The 20,385-nt window shown below is 43.3% G+C and overlaps 1 protein-coding gene and 1 non-coding gene across 2 annotated transcripts in view; both read right to left on the bottom strand.

Annotated features, from left to right (window-relative positions):
• Window positions 1–20,385, bottom strand: part of LOC126272568 (acetylcholine receptor subunit beta-like 1) — a 795,469-nt gene that overhangs the window by 75,325 nt on the left and 699,759 nt on the right. Inside the window, exon 6 of the mRNA XM_049975489.1 lies at window positions 15,905–16,864. Within this exon, the coding sequence (XP_049831446.1) occupies window positions 15,905–16,864 (960 nt within the window). The remainder of the gene's footprint in view (window positions 1–15,904; window positions 16,865–20,385) is intronic.
• LOC126274937 (U6 spliceosomal RNA) lies at window positions 17,462–17,568 on the bottom strand. Its single transcript, XR_007550481.1, has one exon. It is a non-coding gene; the product is annotated as a U6 spliceosomal RNA (small nuclear RNA).

Below are 20,385 nucleotides of genomic sequence, written 5' to 3'. Positions count from 1 at the left end.
ACAACTAGACGTTTGAAAGATCTCTTGCGCTCGTCGTTTGGTGATTTTGGTGATGATCGTGTGCTCAGCAGCCACTTTCGTCATGCTTGGCCTCCCACGTCCCCAGACCTCAGTCCGTGGGATTATTGGCTTTGGGGTTACCTGAAGTCGCAAGTGTATCGTGATCGACCCTCTAGGGATGCTGAAAGACAACATCCGATGCCAATGCCTCACCATAACTCCGGACATGCTTTACAGTGCTGTTCACAACATTATTCCTCGACTACAACTATTGTTGAGGAATGATGTTGGACATATTGAGCATTTCCTGTAAAGAACATCATCTTTGCTTTGTCATTCTTTGTTATGCTAATTATTGCTATTCTGATCAGATGAAGCGCCATCTGTCGGACATTTTTTGAACGTTTGTATTTTTTGGTTCTAATAAAACCCCATGTCATTCCAAGCATGTGTGTCAATTTGTACCTCTCTAAACTACTTATTCCGTGATTTATTCAGTTTTCAAATTTATACTGACTTTTTGATCAGATGTAGTGGAAGGAGTTTTTTTTTATTTTTTTGTATGTTAAATTACGAACTAACCGATCGCAGTATCAATACAAAACATAAGATCTAACGATGTACTGTACTAATGTAATATGACATTCTGTGACATGCGACTCCAATTGGACTGCCGTTCCTTGCCTTTCAGTTCTAAACATATTCCTTCAACAATTCTGCGGAAATTTCAGTGCCAGCGTTAGCAAGTGTTATATAATTTGATCGTCTTTTTTAGAGCTTTCGAATGCAGTCAAGAAAGTGTACACACTGGACTCCCAATTATCCGGCTCATTGCGGACCCGAGACTGTAAGGAGAGCAGAAAAAAATTGATAATCCAAAAGATTACCGGAAACTACTATTCATTGTATTGTTCAGTTTCAACATTTAGTTGATAGGGAACCAGCAGCTTTTATTAAATTCCTTAAGGCCTTTGTTAACGATTCTGTCAACAGCTGGAACAGTTATGTTAGGCGACTAGTTTCGAACTTTGCAGGTCCATTTTCAAGCCTGGCCTACTGAGGCTACAAAAAGCTGTACGTAGTTGTCAGTGAACAGTGAATACAAAATTGATGTTATAATAAAAAGTTCAAATGTAACAGAAATTAATTATTTGGATACAAACATTACTGCACTGACAGTGCCTGATCTTAATAATAAACGTCAAATTAGCAACTGATGCTTAATAAATGTTTGCCGAATGAATACCACAATACACATACCCCTCTCAGCAAGTCAATATCAAGCCGGAGGTAAACTTAGCCAACGATACCAGTAAACTTTCGGTGGTGGTGCTAGCGTCGCGTCTCACATATTGGACGCACTGAATTTAAACGGGGGGGGGGGATCGCAGAGCCTTTATTGACCAGTCACATTTAGTATAAAGTAAAATGAAACAAAACACTTTTGTTGCTCCAGTACAAATTTTGCTTTGTACATGCGGATGGTTATCTTCCAAAAATCTAGGTGCATAAATAGTTTACATACATAAAACATTTAAAAAATACATATAGTTTGTTTACCTAATAAGTTTTATAAAAAAACAATTACAAAGTCCTACTAAAACAGCGTCTCATGGTGCAGAATCATTATGACATCCCATCGTGGGCAACGATCTTGAAATAGCCTTGTCCTGAACTCAAAGCGCATATCCGTTCATCCGAGTCCTGTTGTAGTAAATCACAGAGAATGAACACTGAAATACGGATACCCAGGAATTTTACATAATACCAAACAATTCTGCGTTACTGCTCACGCATACTGCATGAACAAACTTTTTCACATAGTGCCCCTATGATTACGCCACCAGTCAGTTACAAACATCATGACCTGACGTAATTTACTAACTACGTGTGCTAATCCAATTACAGATGCACTTAAGTGCTCACCTACGGAACATTATTTCAGATTTAAACATCACAATGTAACGTATTTGCTGGCTTGACGTGCATGTCTAATTAGAATTACACTCGGATGATATGATATCCACTACAAAGCGCTCTCGTGCGAAACATTGTGCTGTGTGTAATACACTGCGCAGTACTTCCTGTTTATTCAGTGTGAGATAAACATACATTATTTAGTGCACCTAAAACACTATTAAAAACTAAAAAGGCCATTGTGTGTAGTCCACACGCAAAAACCTCCATGCCCTCAAGTAAAAACGAAATAAAATTAAAATTAAGAAATAAAACTTAAAAAGTAAAGAACACATATTTAAAAAATCAGTCCACTGTGTCAGGCTGCCATTTACGAGCATTTTTGCACGTCAGCTTCAGTCACTTGGTTTTTGTAGTATATGTGACTGATTAATAGAGGCGTTTCGGTGCCCTCCCCTCCCCCCCCCCCCCCCGCTCCCTATTTAACTGATTGCATCCACTGGCCGTAGCAATTGTACATGATGTGCTTGTCTTATATTCACGTATGTAACGGATACATTCGACACTAGTATTGTGTTTGGGTAATATTTGTACGTTTTTTGTTGTCATTCACTGTATTAATGTCAGATTTAATAAAGGTGCTTACTCGCATCCAGATTTAAAATGGGAGTCGCCCGCTGGCTATGGACCTGCGCTTGTACGTAGGCTTCAAATGGCTCTAAGCACTATGGGACTAAACATCTGAGGTCATCAGTCCCCCAGGGGTAGTACTATGTAAACCTAACTAACCTAAGCATATCACACACATCCATGCCCGAGGCAGGATTCGAACGTGCGACCGTAGCAGCCACGTGGTACCGGACTGTAGCGCCTAGAACCGCTCGGCCACCGCGGCCGGCGCTTGTACGTAGGCCCCCCTTTAGCACCACCGAAAGTTTCCTGATACTGTAGGCTATGTTGACCTCCAGTTTGATTTTGGCTTGGTAAGCATTGTGGCATTCTTTCTGCAAACGTTTATAAAGCATGTGAGCCACTTTGATGTTTATTATTAAGATCAGCACTGTCATTGCAGGTATTTTTATATTCAAATAATTAATTTCTGCTACATTTGAACTTTTTATTGTGATACCACTTTTGTTTTTACTGTTCACTGGCAACTAGGTACTGATTTTGGCAGCCTCAGTAGACCAGGCTTGAAAATGGACCTGTAACATTCGAAACTAGTCGCCTAATATAAATTCTGCAACTGTTGACAGAATCGTTAATAAACGATTTAAGGAATTCACTGTATTTACGAAACATGCTACGTGTCTCATTTCAAATCCCAATGCATTGCTAGCGCGTTAATCTCTGGTAACTGACAACTTCTTTACAGAATTATACTTAAAACACACTGTGTATTTCTTTGTCATGCGCTTGTGGGCTGCTTACTCCAGCAACTCATCAATGTACAGGTGGTATCAAACAAAATGATCCGATTTATCACTCCTATATTTCTGAAACTAATAAACATGAATTTTGTTTTTTGATGAACGGGAAACTCAAAAAGTTTTGTTTCATACCTTTTAATATGCCCCCTTGAGATGCACGGCATATATCAAGGCGATATTCAAACTGTTCCCAAACTGCAATGGGCATGTCTTGAATTACAACTTCCACAGCTGCTGTTATGCGATGTCTCAGTTCACTTGTTGTTGTTGGTAACAAAGGCTCCTAAACAGAGTCTTTTATAACCCACTCAAGAAATAATCACATACCGTCAGGTCCAGAGACCTTGTAGACCAGTAATGTAAGACTAAATCACTTGATCCAGAGCGAACGATCCATCATTCAGTAATCCTCTGATTTAAGAATTTCCGCAACTCCAGACGCCAACGTGGCGGTGCCCCACCCTGTTGATAAATGAATCAGTCTCCAACTGTGGGAAAAGAAAGTTCTCATGCATATCAAGTTATTTGCTTCCTATGGCAGTATTCTCGGCAAAGAAAAATGGACCGTACACCTTTTCCTGTGAAACTGCACAAAATATATTAAATTTTGGAGAGTCTCTCTCGTGTTGTACAATTTCATGTTGTTGTTTCGTACCCCATGTTCTCACATTATGACTGTTTACCTTCCCATTTACATGAAATATAGCCTCGTCACTAAACGCTAAGCATGGAAGGAAACTGTCATCCTCCATCTTACCAAGAACGAAATTACAGAACTCCACACGTTGTTGTTTGTCACCTTCACGAAGAGCTTGCAGTAGCTGAATTTTTTATGGTTTCATGTGTAAACATCGACGCAACACACGCCAGACGGACATCGGGGGCATGTTGAGCTCTCGGGCTGCACGGGGAACGGATTTCTGCGGACTCATTGTGAAACTATGGCGGATGCGTTCGAAGTCTGTGTCAGACACTCGGGGACGGCTGCCGCCTAGCGACAACCATGTAAAATTCGAGAGTTTGCTCTTTCCAACAGTATGTTGTTCACGCACGTATCTCAAATAACACAACAGTTAAGATTTTTTAAATTCAGATGATTCTTGAAACTTCCTGGCAGATTAAAACTGCGCCCGACGGAGACTCGAACTCGGGACCTTTGCCTTTCGCGGGCAAGTGCTCTACCACCTGCGCTACCGAAGCACAACTCACGCCCGCTACTCACAGCTTTACTTCTGCCAGTACCTCGTCTTCTACATTCCAAACTTTACAGAAGCTCTCCTGCGAAGAGCAGGAGCACTTGCCCGCGAAAGGCAAAGGTCCCGAGTTCGAGTCTCGGTCGGGCGCACAGTTTTAATCTGCCAGGAAGTTTCATATCAGCGTACACTTCGCTGCAGAGTGAAAATCGCATTCCAGATGATTGTTTTTGATGCAGCCTGTTTCAGTGCCTCGATGAGCGTTGTAAAACTCCAGTCGCATGCTTATTAGTGTATTTTAAAAGAAATTATTCGTTACAGTTATAAGACTTCAGGCTTCGTTCGCAACTTAAAAAAAATTGCCTAAGTATGCACTGTTAATTCGTGAACAGGGTAATCGAGACATTGCTGTAATTCTGTTTAAGAATTTGTACTTACTTCAGTGTATCGTTTAAAACTAGAGGCGCTGTATATCGTATTTGTTACCGAGTAACGAATGTGTTAGGACTCGCGACGTCCCGTTTTGTTACTGCCTGAAATGTTTCGCAATCCTCGTGTTTCCTTGTCCGCACGCAGTTCGTGTTCGGCTCGGGCCGTGTCTTCAACTTTCGTCTCGCTTGTCTTGGTTTGCAGCACATTCCAGCCGACTCACTAGTTTTTGTATTCTCCATTTTCGTACTCTCAGCGGAGCAAATTGGCAGTGTCACGAATACCCAGTGTATTTAATGACTTGCCATGTTTCCTTTTCAGCATACATTTCAAAAAAATAGTTCAAATGGCTCTGAGCAGTATGTGACTTAACTTCTTAGGTCACCAGTCCCCTAGAGCTTAGAACTACTTAAAACTAACAAACACATCCATGCCTGAGGCAGGATTCGAACCTGCGACCGTAGTGGTCGCGCGGTTCCAGACTGAAGTGCCTAGAACCGCTCGGCCAGTAAGTCCGGCGCACACATTCGCAAGTCTCCAATTCCGTCCTCCCTCATGCTTTTCGTTAGCTCGGAGATAATTACTAGTAAGCTGCAGGGAAAGATGGATAAAATACCACATGCGCAAGAACCATGCAGGAAGAACAGGACTAGAACACCAAGAACGAAATGCTCGGATTGAAAAGTTGTAAAATAGGGATGCAGTCTATCAACTTTGCTGTTCACTCTATACATCGAAGAAACAGTGGCGGGAACAAAAGAAAGATTCAAGAGTGACGCAAAAATTCAAATTGAAAAGATATCATTGATAAAATTTGCTGATGACATTGCTGGCTTCAGGGGAGGTGAAGAAGACTTAAAGGAGTTGTTGAATGTGGATTAACAGTGAACAGAAGGAAGACGAAAGCAATGAAGAGTAGTAGAATTGTGATCAGCTATGAAAGCAAATTAAAAATTGGAGATCACGAAATAGACGAATTAGGGGATACTGCTAGTTTTAAAACAAAGTAAGCCGGCCGAAGTGGCCGTGCGGTTCTAGACGCTGCAGTCTGGAACCGCGAAACCGCTACGATCGCAGGTTCGAATCCTGCCTCGGGCATGGATGTGTGTGCTGTTCTTAGGTTGGTTAGGTTTAACTAGTTCTAAGTTCTAGGGGACTAATGACCTCAGAAGTTGAGTCCCATAGTACTCAGAGCCAAAACAAAGTAACACATGACGGACAAAGCGAGCAAGACATAAAAAGCGAATCATGGATTGGGAAAGCAGGAGAAGAAGTGAATCGATGCGCCTGTGGTGTGGTGCTGTAGAAGGATGTAGAAGATTAGGTGGAGTGATATGATAAGAAATGATGTGGTTCACCGCATAATTAGCGAGGAAAGGAATATACGGGGAGCACTGACAAGAAGGAGGGACAGGATAATAGGTGCGCGTTAAGATACCTAGGAAGGGGTGAAAACTGTAGGGGACGACAGAGATTGGAGTACAAACAACAAATAATTGAAGACGTAGGTTGCAAGTGCTGCACTGAGATGAAAAGGTTGTCACAGAAAATGAAATAAAACCCGCAGTTAGATTTACCTACGTTCCTTACGAAGTGTTCAGTTTGACTGTAAAATTAAATTGTGATGTGAGCAGAATGGACGGATTTTACAACGACTTTTTCTATTATTCATAAAGTCCACATTAAGTATAACTTAGTACATTTTCTCGGTGTTTAGTGCAATCGTTAAGCAGCGTGAAGGAAACCCATTACGTGATTATTTTTTCAAAGAAGAGCCAACAGATAAACAAAGTATGATTTGTGTCAACAGTCATACTCCGTGAGTAGAGGGTCTTCCGCTCTCGGTAGCCAGTGGTCAGCGCGACAGAATGTCAATCCTTAGGGCACGTGTTCGATTCCCGGTTGGGTCGGAGATTTTCTCAGGGACTGGGTGTTGTCTTAATCATCATCATTTCATCCCCATAGACGTGCAAGTCGCCGAAGTGGCGTCAAATCGAAAGACTTGCACCCGGCGGGAGGCCCTAGTCACAGGACATTATTAGTAGAGGGTGAACAACAAATTTAAAAAACCAAGAATTATACGCAATGACATTCGCTTACGAAAGTAACTACTAGCTATACTTTGTACCGGATATGTGTCTCCACAATACAGAGCTCATAAGGTACAAAATTTAGTCGTTGTCTTTACATTCCTAGTTAATACAAGAGTTATGAGTACGCTGGAACTTCGTTTATCCGGCTCTCATTCGTCCGGGTTTCCGGTTCACCTGGATCGCTGTTCAACTTTAGTAGCTGTACAGTATCTGATACTCCGGTTGTAATACCGGCCGTAATCGACGGCGATAATAATTAAACCAGCATACATGCAGTACTGCATAGTCCCGCTTGCAGCGAATGTTAACTGACGCCAGAGAGAGCGAAAGAGTTAGATGCGTTGCGCAGAATGGATAGAGGAGAACTGTTGAAACAAAAACTTTTGCTGAGTATAGTACAGGAACTTCAGTGGAGTCAGACTGGAAGAATAATCGAAAGGAAATGGAACTTCAAAATGACCATTCATGATGACGAAATTATCGCCTTTTGTTCAGCTGCAGACAGTGACGATAGCAAAGGCGGATTACTTGACGGAGTTTGTACTCATTATGATGACTTTACGACACATGCAGAGGCAACGATGCAATTGGATAAAATAATGCGAAAACAGCTTCGGGTGGACTAAAGCTGATGAAACGTCTTTGTGACTACGTTGCACATAAAGTTTAGTTGCGACTAGAGCGCACACTTAGAAGTTTGGAGTCGCGAGCGTGAGCAGCGGTTCTGTGAACACTGTGAACGTGAACGCTTTAGCCTCGTAGGCGAACTGCGTCGGTGACTACAGTACTATACGGAGAACAAGAGAAGCCAAAAACGCCGTAAGCCAGACGTAGTGTCGCAGTAGTAAACAACAAGACAAACCAAGTCGAGTCGATGTAACAGGTCTGATATGACGCTTAACGATTACCATCAGATAGAGCGTACTGACGATTAGTGCACCGTGCTTTATAACAAGGTCTCTGCCAAAGAGCGTAGCTGCTGCAGCCGCTTCCTGCGCCTCTTGCGGTACGGGCATCAACCGCAGAACGGTGTAGCTCTCAGGCATTGCCAGTACTAATTACATCGTGCGGTGGTGGTACAAGATAAACAACATACGACCCTAGCCCAAAAGGCACTGGTTATTTCAGTGTATAAAACTCGTGTGTGTGTGTTCTTTTTCAGTATCTCGTCAAAATCTATCGCTACGCATGCGATACCTGATAAGTTCCAAAGCTCCGTGCATAAAAACGAGTGTCTCCGGCGACTCATACCTCATGTTCTACCGGTGATAAAAAGGGCCGAGTGTTAGCCCTTGGGCGAAGGTCCTATATCGTCTTAGTGTCACTATTCTATAGTACAGGGTCAAAGCATGAATATTACGCCCTTCCTCCTGCTTAGGCAAGTAGAGCAAATCGGCAGTTTTTTTTTTCATCTGATGTCGTCTACAGTGGGCCTTAAGCAGCTTATCGACTCACTATTAATTCATGGGCAGTTCCTTACACAACTCCCAAAAAAGGGTTTTCCACCATGTTTTGGGCCAAAATCTAGCCGTGAATTCCACGACAGTGATGAGCAGAAAACTGCTGAATTTTTTACGACATATTCCTAAGATACCGATTTCGAACAACCTTGAAAATTTTATTGGTATCGTTATATGTTTCCGAGATACAGAGCTTCAAAGTTACCCTACATGTAACGTAAACTAGACACGTAAAATCCGGAGAGAGGCAAAACCCTAAATAATAAATAACGACAGTAAATTGCTCAAATTCTAAAGTTATATTATCTAGGCGTTTATCTATATGAACCATATTTATCTGTTATCGAGAAACACCCCAAAAACATGGTTTTTGTGTACCACAACCGAGTCACTGATTCCAAGATGGCTTTGCAGAGCAAATGGGTATAGCTTTTACGATGTATTCCTAAAATCTCGATGTCGAGCCACCTTGAAAATTTTCTTGATATCTTTATCCGTTTCCGAGATACAGTGCTTCAAGGCTATCCTACTCGTTCACGTAAAATACGTACGTAAAATCGTAGTTTATAAAGTAACGTAGCACGGAGAAATACAATTGTGAAGTGTTTATGTTATCATCAGAAGTGTTCTGGGAAATCCATGCTGTAGACAGAAGCACATGGAAAATTTTTGTGTACGTAAAATCCTGCCTGAGGTGTAAAATTAGTTTTGCGCTATTCCAATTTTATGTATATACAGTATCAAAAGTTTACTGACCCACAAGTTTTCTTTTGTATGAGTGACATGCCCTACTATGGTGGGGCAGAGAAGGTGATCAACGGTAAAATGCTCGTATCGAAGCACGAAAAGGACGAATAAGGTCCTGTTTAAAAGAGCCTGACTGAAAAGTGGGGTGTATCAGCTACCTTCCCCAACACCTTCAAAAAGCTTTCCGAAAATGTTAGCATGCAACAAATTCGCGATTCTTTATGTTGAGAGAAAAGGAGACAATGGGAATGGGAAAGAGACGGTAAAAATACTGAAAGATTGTTGACAAAGTTTGGGTCATAGAAAGAGCGAAGGAGACAATGGCAGAGTGAGAGAAAGAGAGGGATACAGTGGCAGTGGAAGATGCCTGACAGGGGCAAAACGGTGCTAGGAAAACAATGAAGTAGACAGTGCCAGTGATACAGGAATAAAGAGAAGGAGGAAGTGGAAGTGGGTGAGAGCCAGTGACAGTGAGAGACAGAGTCTATGACAATGACGGCGTGGGAGAGAGAGAGAGAGAGAGGGAGTAAAAGATATGAGATAGTAGCAGTAAGAGAGCAAGTGGGAGGCAGTGACATTGAGAGGAGACAGTAGCAGTAGGACAGAAGGAAGGAGACTGTAGCTGTGAGACATGAGAGAGTGACAGAGAGACACAAAGAGATAATGACTATGAGTTTGGCTGAATGAGTGAGTGAGAATGGGCAACTGGTAGTGGGTGGGTATGAACGACTTACATCGATGGACTAGTGGGTATGAGAGAGCTACGTTAGGGTAGGTTAGCTGGTCGTTGTGACCGAGCGGTTCTAGGCGCTTAGGTGCGCAACCGCGCTGCTGCTACGGTCACAGGTTAGAATCCTGCCTTGGGCGTGGATGTGTGTGGTGTCTTCAGGTTAGTTAGGTTTAAGCAGTTCTAAGTCTAGGGGACTAATGACCTCAGATGTTAAGTCCCATAGTGCTTAGAGCCATTTGAACCATTTTTAGGGATGGTTATGGGAGTGAGAGGCGAGTCGCATGTTAAAAAGAGCACGATTATGTTGGGATGCCAAAACATTTGGGAAAGTTTGCTGAGAAAGATAGAGTGAGGAAGCTGGTGATCCAGTTTTCAGAGTCTTTTACATTGGAGCTGTCTGTTTGTGATCCGATAGGAGCATTTTTCTGCTAGTATGAAAGTAAGATGTAATTTGTGTATTTACGTGGAAATAAATTTAACGTGTGTGTTTATGGCATTTAATTCATATCATTCACATGTTTTTCTGAATTCCTGAGTATTCAGATTTTCCTTAAACCGGATGCCCTGGCCTGTATAAACGTTGTTTCACTTTGTTAACGGCACAACAAAACTAAAACCACGTGAAAAAACCTCGTTTCGATATCTGGAACACTTCACGAAATAAAAGAGGTATTACGTCTTACTTGATTCATTCTGTATATTGGGTGTCTATAAACTGGTATCCATAAATGTAGGATGGGTTCCTGACACGAAAACTTTGGAAAAGTCCATCCCTTTACAGAGGCTCTGAGCACTATGGGACTTAACTGCTGTGGTCATAAGTCCCCTAGAACTTAGAACCACTTAAACCAAACTAACCTAAGGACATCACAAACATCCATGCCCGAGGCAGGATTCGAACCTGCGACCGTAGCGGTCGTGCGGTTCGAGACTGTAGCGGCTTTAACGGCTCGGCCACTTCGGCCGGCTCTTTACAGAGGAACTTGGCGTTAGCTTTTAATTTGTTTGATTGTCTTTTGTTCTGTTTTGTGTATGTCAGAGTAGCTTGTTTTATATTGACTGGTTGCCTTTTGTTCTTTTGTGTTGTTTTCAGACTAGCTTCCATCACATTACAAAACCTTCCATTCAGTAAGTCAAATGACGTATGTCCATGTATGACCTAGCAGATGGGAATGCGGTAGCAGCACTTCAGCTTTATTCAGGATTGTACTCTGGGGGGCGGGGGGGGGGGGGGGGCAGATAACGTGTGTACAAACGTTTGCAAGCCTCCATCAACGACTGCGAGAGGCAGGTGCATTTGAGAGGAGAAATTCATATGTTGGGAGACCACGTGATGTACGAAGAAAGGTGTGTGTTGGAAGAGTGAGTCCTTTGTACTGCGGCCGAAGCCCCACAGACTAGTACAAGAAGAATGGTGAGAATGGAAGCCATTAGTCACATCGCCATCTATAATATCCTGTATGGACACCTTCTGCATCTGTACGACCTTCAGCGAGGTCATGGATTAAATACTACAGAAATTTTTGTTATGGTACGCAGTGTGCTGTGTTCATGCGTTTCTTAGCATATATTCTATTTACTGATGAGGCTGACATTGTATTGTTCGTTCACCGGGAACTTAGAAACGACGGGGAGGCTCCGTCCCCGCCGCAGCCGAAGTGGTCCACAACCCCACGACGACTACCGCAGTCCTCTTCACCCCTCCGCCACCCCACACTGAACCCAGGGTTATTGTGCGGTTCGGGCCCCGGTGGACCCCTCCAGAGAACGTCTCATACCAGACGAGTGTAACCCCTATGTTTGCATGGTAGAGTAATGGTGGTGTACGCGTACGTGGAGAACTTGCTTGCGCAGCAACCGCCGACATAGTATAGCTGAGGCGGAATAAGGGGAACCAATCCGAATTCGCCGAGGCAGATGGAAAACCGCCTAAAACCATCCTCAGACTGGCCGGCTCACCGGATCTCACAACAAATCCGCTGGACGGATTCGTGCCGGGGACCAGACGCTCCCTCCCACTCCGGAAAGCCGTGCGTTAGAGCGATCGGCTAACCGGGCGGGCCAGGTTGACCTTACACGTATCTTGAGTTATCGTAGTATCACATCTAGGCATAAGAAAACGCCAATGAAATAAGGTATGACATAGTTCAACAGCTTTTATGCATCAGCGTGCGGGGTGGAATCATTCATGCTCATTGTATTGACCCCTGTTTCTTATCATAACTTTTTCTAGGCAAATGTTCCTACGGTTTCTCGGAAATTATGTGCTGCATTTAGTATATATGTGCCTCTAGATGTCATCCAATGAATGTTTTCTATGTAGTGGCGCTGTATCTCATTTTAGTCGAATAATTGGCCGGTAGCTGGATAACCAGTTTCCGAATAGATAGATTGGCCGACGGAGATCCTTTGCTTGATCTGTCCGATCAAAAGATTCAAATTCACTGGATTTTTACATCTGGGGGCGTTTAAAAGCCTTGGTGTTTCATCTCTTGTACATAATGTCGTCGTTTAGGATTTTATGCATCTTCAGCAACTGTATTTGAATATATCGAGTTAATCAGCAACGCAATGCATGAAAGAAATTAAATTTCTTTTATGCAACTGGTTGCCCATTATTTCGATGTATAATGTCGATGTTACGAGACAGTGTATCCAGAATGGTTGTGCCGAATACGATGCACACTAGGAATTTTCAGCCGTGTGACAAAACGTGCATTGTTGGCTCATTGTTGGCATCATACGTATCTGCTATCTATAAAAAAAAGGAACAAGAAGAACCAAATAATTATAGGTGAATTAGTGTTACGGCTTCTATCATCAGACTTTTTCTAGCGCCGCACTGAAAAACTGTTTGGAGTATGAGATTAAGGGCTCTGAGCAACATTCGACTTGACTTCTCAGGTCATCAGTCGCCTAAAACTTAGAACTAATTAAACCTAACTAACCTAAGGACATTACACACATCCAAGCCCGAGGCAGGATTCGAGCCTGCGACCGTAGCGGTCGCTCGGCGAAAGGCTGTATTGCCTACAACCGCACGGCCACTCCGGCCGGCTGAGATTAAGGGAAAGATGCAAGAGAAACAGGCAGGTCTTACAGCTGGATGACCTCTCATGGGATCGTATTTTTAGCCTTACACAAGTAAATGAGTAGGTGTGTTTTACGGGTCATGAAGTACACCTAATATTTGTGGGTTTAGAAGAAGCGTATGATTCTGTGCCCATAACGCACTATGGGAAGCATGGAGTATATAGGTATAGCAGCACAACAAATATCCCAAAAATCCCTTATCGAATACCAGTTGTAACCAGCAGTCAAAGCAGGGAAAAAGTTGAGCGAGACATTCCGAACACCGAAAGGACTTAGACAGGGCTGCAATATGTCACCAATCCTGTGTACAATATATATGCAGTATATATTGGAGTGGACTCGGTCATACGAAACTACGAGAATTCCTTTCCAGCGAGGTACTATCTACAAATTATTATTTGTCGATGATCAAGTACTGTTAACACAAAGTAGAGAGGATGTCAAATTTGTGGTAAAGATGTTAGTGGAAGCATTTGATCGGGGCGGGCTTAAAATAAATATAAGCAAAACTGAATATCCAGTACTGGGAGAAGATGGGTCATAGTACTGCCACAAGGAACTATTAAAGCTGTAAAGCGGTTTAAATACTTAGGATCGATTATCCATTCCTCAGGTAGCTGTGACGCAGATGTGGAACGCAGGATCAGCAGGCAACAGGAGCAATTAAAATGCTAAATGGAGTTCTGTGGGGCTGAGAAGTATCAAAAGAAACAAATAAGAGGATTCTGCAAACATTAGTAGAATGTATACTAACATACGGTGCAGAATGATGGTCCCTGGATGAGTGGCAACGAAGAAGAGTACAGGCAGTAGAAATGGATGGAATAAGGAGGGCACCCAGGACATCCAGAACAGAATGGAGAAGACGTGAGGAAATTAGGGAGATAACGGATATTCAGTCGTGCAAAGGATTGAAAATAGAACTCTTCAATGGTATGGCCACGGCCTTGCCGCAGTGGATACACCGGTTGCCGTCAGATTACGGAAGTTAAGCGCTGTCGGCACTTGGATGGGTGGCCATCGGGATCGCCATTTGCTGTTGCCATTTTTCAGGGTGCACTCAGCCCCGTGATGCCAATTGAGGAGCTACTCGACGGAATAGTAGCGGCTTCGGTCAGAGAAAACCATCATCCCTCCTATCCGCATCCTCATCTGAGGATGTCACGGCGGTCGGATGGTCCCGATGGGCCACTTGTGGCCTGAAGACGGAGCGCACAGTGGTATGGCCACGTACGGCGAATGCAGCAAGGACTATGGCCAGAAGCAATCCTGGAGTGGTACCCTCCAGGAGGAGGAAGCGCGGACTGCAGAGATTAACGTGGACAGTGGAAGTAATTACAATGATGAGGAAGAGTGATCCGGAAGAGGCAGAGTGCCACGATCGTGAAAGCTGACGAGTGCGGAAACACAGCTACTGCTTTAAAAGTGGAGAAGCCATTGAAAGTAAAGTAAGTGCAGTATTAAATCTGTAAGACGTAACATCACCAATAAGGCCAAGTAAATCTTTAACGAAGGGGTTTCAGACCCTTGTTCATATGGATATTTTGTAATGTTTCGGTGTCAGGTAGACGTGCCCACAGTTACGAAAACATAATTTCTCGATTTAAAATCATTCTTCGCATGCTACAATAATCAATGTAATGATCCCAACAATGAGATGTTGTTGTTGTGGTCTTCAGTCCTGAGACTGGTTTGATGCAGCTCTCCATGCTACTCTATCCTGTGCAAACTTCTTCATCTCCCAGTACTTACCGCAACCTACATACTTCTGAATCTGCTTAGTGTTTTCATCTCTTGGTCTCCGTCTACGATTTTTACCCTCCAAGCTGCCCTCCAATAATAAATTTGTGATCCCTTGATCCAGGTCCTTTGCTGTCTCTGACAGAATTACAATGTCATCGGCGAATCTCAAAGTTTATATTTCTTCTCCATGGATTTTAATACGTAATCCGAATTTTTCTTTTTTTCCCTTTACTGCTTGCTCAATATACAGATTGAATGACATTGGGGAGAGGCTACAACCTCCCTTCCCAACCACTGCTTCCCTTTCATGCCCCTCCACTCTTATAACTGCCATCTGGTTTTCTGTACAAATCCTAAATAATCTTTCCCTCGCTGTGTTTTACCCCTGCCACCTTTAGAATTTGAAAGAGAGTATTCCAGTCAACATTGTCAAAAGCTTTCTCTAAGTCTACAAATGCTAGAAACGTACGTTTGCCTTTCCTTAATCTTTCTTCTAAGACAAGTCGTAAGGTCAGTATTGCCTCACGTGTTCCAATATTTCTACGGAATCCAAACTGATCTTCCCCTAGGTCGGCTTCTATCAGTTTTTCCATTCGTCTGTAAAGAATTCGCGTTAGAATTTTACAGCTGTGATTTATTAAACTGATAGTTCGGTAATTTTCACATCTGTCAACACCTGCAAGATTTAATGTTTGATGTATGTTTCCGAGGAGCAGCATTAATTACAAATTTATTCTTAGCAACAGATTTAGTTCATCTGCCGAGAATTCTTCCGGTTTGTACAACCGTGGTCCTTGGAACTGTCTGTCGGGAAGACTCAGCACAACCAGGGGCACATCCGAAGATGTCCAACGTAGCTTTGGACGAAACGTCAGGGACAGAAGAGTTCCATGGACCACGGCTATACAACGTGGAAGAATTCTCGGCCTCTGAAACATCCGGTCGTGAAAGCCTTGATTGTACAGATTTAGTTCATTTGATCTGAGGGGGATCTGCTTCCGGTAATGTACCTGTGTGGTAAAGCGCGCGCGCTGCGGCATGCGCCAGAATTGCAGACGCGAATACCTACCTGGATGTACTGGTCCTCGTTCCTGAGGTGCTCGGCGATGAACTCGACCGCCTCGGTGGCCTTGGAGGCCTCGGGCGAGAGCAGCAGCGAGTCGGAGCTCTCGCTCTCGCGGCGAGCGGGCGGCAGCTCGGCGGCGCTGGCCTTGCGGTTGACCTTGCAGTTGGGGTGGTGCAGGTTGGACATCTCGACCGCCTCCAGCTTGGCGCGCGGCCCGTGGCCCGCCCCCGCCGCCGCCGCGGCCGCCGCCGCCGCCGCCACCGGAGGCAGGTGCCTCGGCAGGTCGGCCGGCGACCCGTGCGGCGGCGCACCCATCCCGGGCATCTCCATCATCCAGCGCAGGCGCGTCTTCTTGGGGCGGCGCATCAGCAGCAGGATGGGCAGGTAGTAGAGGAAGACGGCGCGGATCCAGGGCGGCATGCGGTGCGTGCGCGGGCCCCGGAAGTTCCAGTTGATGATGATGACCGTCACTAGGATGCTCACCGTGTTCATGATGAACGTGAACAGCAAGTACTTGGCGATGAGCGGCAGCACCAGCGACGTGGGCGGCAGGATCTTGGAGACGAGCAGCAGGAAGACGACGAGCGACAGCAGGATGCTGATGCCGAGGGTGACCTTCTCGCCGGCCTCGGCCGGCAGGTAGAAGACGAGCACGCAGAGGAACGAGATGAGCACCGTGGGCAGGATCAAGTTCACCGTGTAGAACAGCGTCTTTCTCCTGATGATGATGTAGAAGGTGATGTCCGTCTCGGTCGGGTGGTTGCCCTCGTAGATGTTGAGGTAGGCCGGCACCTCGATAATGTCCCACGTACCCGACTTCCAGTAATCGGACAGGTCCACAAAGGTTTTGTTATTGTACAGCGCTAAGGACACTTGGTCTCCGTTGAACGTCCACGACCCGAATTTCATGATGCACGTCTGCTGGTCAAACGGGAAGTACGTCACGTCGATGGTGCACGAGCTCTGAAAGAAAATTGGTGGTGATCAAGAGTGAAACACACAGATTCTTCCTTCTCGCCTCACTCTTTATTGTCGGATACTGGCACAAATGTTGTCCAACCATTCGCAAGTGTGGAAAAACTCTGGAGGTAAACCCTGAAATCAAATTTGGCATTACGTGAACAAATCGACATAGAAATTTATTGTGTGATTAAACTTTTTTGCTTTTGTTAATTATTACATTATCAATGCAATGTAGCGATTGCAAAACTGTTAGTTTAGTAAACCGGGTATACCCTGACCGTTGTTACTTTGACGACTGGCACGCTATAAGTTTTATAGAAATTAGAATTATATTAATACCTTCAGGCGTTGATATACATCAACGGGGACAGGTGAAAATGTGTGCCCCGACCGGGACTCGAACCCGGCATCTCCTGTATCTTCTTCTTACATGGCAGACGCTCTATCCATATTTTTGTTCGTTGTTGATCGTTGTGTTTGGTAGTTGCAGACGCCACATGACATCCGGTCAAGTTCGTTTCTTCATCCTTCTATTCAGTTTTTTTTATTACAGAGGCCACCCAGCTCTCTGACCCGACACACTGAGCCGTGCCGGAAAAAAATGTGGAACGCTTCCCGATTTTGCGTGTCATCCTTGCACAGGGACCATGCTAATCTTCTCTGTATCGTCCCAATTTTAGTATATGTACCGCCGAAGCGAGTACATGCATCTGAGGCACCGAGGACACAGTGGATAGTGCGACGCAGGGACTATCTCGCGCACGCCTAACGCGATACCTACATTCGGACCTTGTATGTCCACACACTACATTCGTAGTGTCCAACCCCAACGTACTCATTACTCGTGGAAGACGTCCTTACCAAATCCCGTAAGAGTTCGGGGAATATGTGTGCATCCGCACAGAAGAAGAAGGCCATGGCCGGTATTGCCAAAACTATATACTCATATGGATACGGTATCTGTTCTTGCGGACATCTCCGAAAGAACAGACACCATATCCATATAAGTTTTATAGCTCTCTGCTGGCCCTCAGTTGAATGTTTAGTAAATACTGTTTGTTGGGTGAAGTTCCATCAGTATATACTAGATGGTGCCATGTAGTCCAGATTTTCTTGCGCAATAGTTAGCGAACATGTTGTGACTTATAACTGAATACGAAAAACTGGGTTAAAGTATGCTTGTGCAAAATCAACCAATATCATTCACCTAAAAGGCCATAACTGTTTTCAGCTGTTTCATGTATGTTGTCCATTAATTCTCAGAACAGCCCACTGATAAGCTTTTTTTTCACCTGTATATATCTGCCTTTATCTGTCGACCTCTGAGGTCACCTGCATGATTTCTCTGTTTCGAGGTTTCTTTGACGACTGGTCATTTTTACCCTATGATCACATAAGCACAATTCATAAACACTGCTGAAGCCAATGGCAATATGGAACTAAGGAATAGAAACATTAACCAACAGTATACAGACAAAGGCTCATTTGTAATTGTTAATGTACCGGTATATGAAACTAATAAAAACAAATACCAGTTGCATATTCCTCAAATTACAAGCTATTGTGTCTCGGACAGTGCTTCAGGTGTAACATATAATGTCACATGCCTCCGGAAACAAGCAAAGAAGTTTGTTTGGCAGAAAATGCTGATATCGATTCGACAACTGAAGAACAGGGAACCTTATTTCTAACTACATCGGACGTTCTGAAACGAGGATTTAGGTTTAATATGGATGAAATTGAAGTTATTATCATCAACTAATTTGGAGCTATTTGTGTGGTATTCCATCCTAGTACCTTTCATTAGATAATTTTGGTCTTCGATGATATTGATTTATGTACTGTACTAGGTTTTTTCTTTTACTAGGCTTAATAAAGCACCTAAGACTACTTTAGACCAATGTATTTCTTTGTGCGTGGTCAAAGTTCCATCGTGTTTTTGAAATACTGATCACAAATGGAATGCTAGTTCACAATTGTGATGGACGTACAGGCCGGTGAACGTATCCAGAATTTCATGCTAACTTTCACTACTTGCAATTTCTCCATTACTTCTTCTGTGTTTTAGAAAATGTATTGCACTAATTAGTGCTTTGATACAAGCCCCCACGTTCACTATCATAAATAGTACAGAAGTTAAAACAGGCTCGCTAATCACATCTGAATGTGAAAATCGGTCGAAGTATACCTGGTTTATTTGTATTACATAAATTATCTTTGTGGTTCGCAAAGCATTTTTATCAACGTATGACCGGTTTCAGTGCCGTATGCACCATCATCAGGTGTAAAACGGCTGGCTACGAATAACAAGTCAATGTTGACATCTGCTTATGATCTTGGAATCACATTCATGTGCTTTTCGTAGCCAAGCATTTTACATCTGATTGTGGTGCATAATGTATTGGTCATTTGTTAATCTAAACCTTTACGATCGAAAAACAAAAATTTTATATTACTTACTTAACTTTTTCCATATGTATACGAAATAATATAATGTGACGAACCTGCCTGGACTAGGCATTTTATTTTAATAAAAATAAATTTATTCTTAACGCTACTGTAACCTTTTTAAATGCCGAAAGAAACACATCACTTCCACGAAACTCTTTGGTTAAAACAAGTACTGTATTTAGTACTACAGCCCAGTTTTCAACTTCATCTCATTTCCAAGGGCCCCTATACCATAAAACACCAAAATACAACGGAAATAACAACCTTGGAATACGACTCAGGAATCGCCCAAACGAAGGTTTCAAAAGCAACCACTTTCGTACATAAATTATACTTTCTTCGAGTCTCACGACTATATCTGAGTCTCGTATCAGTCCATTTTCCCTAAAGCGAAATTTAATTATTCGCTCCATCTTGCGTTTCTGTGCTAAAGTACTCCAAGATGCTTGACTGCTATGACTACTTCCATCGCACATCACGGGAGCATATTATACTGGAGTTTTTTCCTCTGATTCCCCGTGCTACATTACGTTTATTTATATTAACGTTCAGCTGTCAAGTTTGGCACCGCCGCTGATCATTTATAAGTATGTCAGCAGTATGTAAAAATTTAGTGAGGATCTCTCCTTCACGTACACAACTACATCGTCTACAAGTGTGCTACCATATCATTTATACAGGGTGGTCCATGATGTTGTTAGAAATTTTCAGAAATGACTGAAAAAGGATAAATGTACCAGTTTGAGGAAAGACACCCTGTTCCGGAAACAATCGAGTCGGAAGTTAGAAGCGAAAATAGTTATGATACCTCCGTCTATGGAATACATGTACCGGTTCTGTCGTTGTTAAGATTGTAGGGTAGGCAACTCTTAGAGGAGTTAGTATGAACCAAAACAAAAAAAAAGTGTTTAATAAACGTGGGCTCTAAAATGCATACCTTAAGAGCTATGATCATTTGCTCATCTTCGGTACTGTGATACTGATCTCTTCTACTGAACAAGTGCCCATAGCTCTGAAGGCTTGCATTCTAGCCCATTTCTTTTTCTTGTTTTGGTGCAAACTACCACCTC

The sequence above is a fragment of the Schistocerca gregaria genome, chromosome 5 (genome assembly GCF_023897955.1).
Source record: "Schistocerca gregaria isolate iqSchGreg1 chromosome 5, iqSchGreg1.2, whole genome shotgun sequence".
NCBI classification, from domain to species: domain Eukaryota; kingdom Metazoa; phylum Arthropoda; class Insecta; order Orthoptera; family Acrididae; genus Schistocerca; species Schistocerca gregaria.
This window is presented reverse-complemented; position numbering and strand designations above follow the sequence as displayed.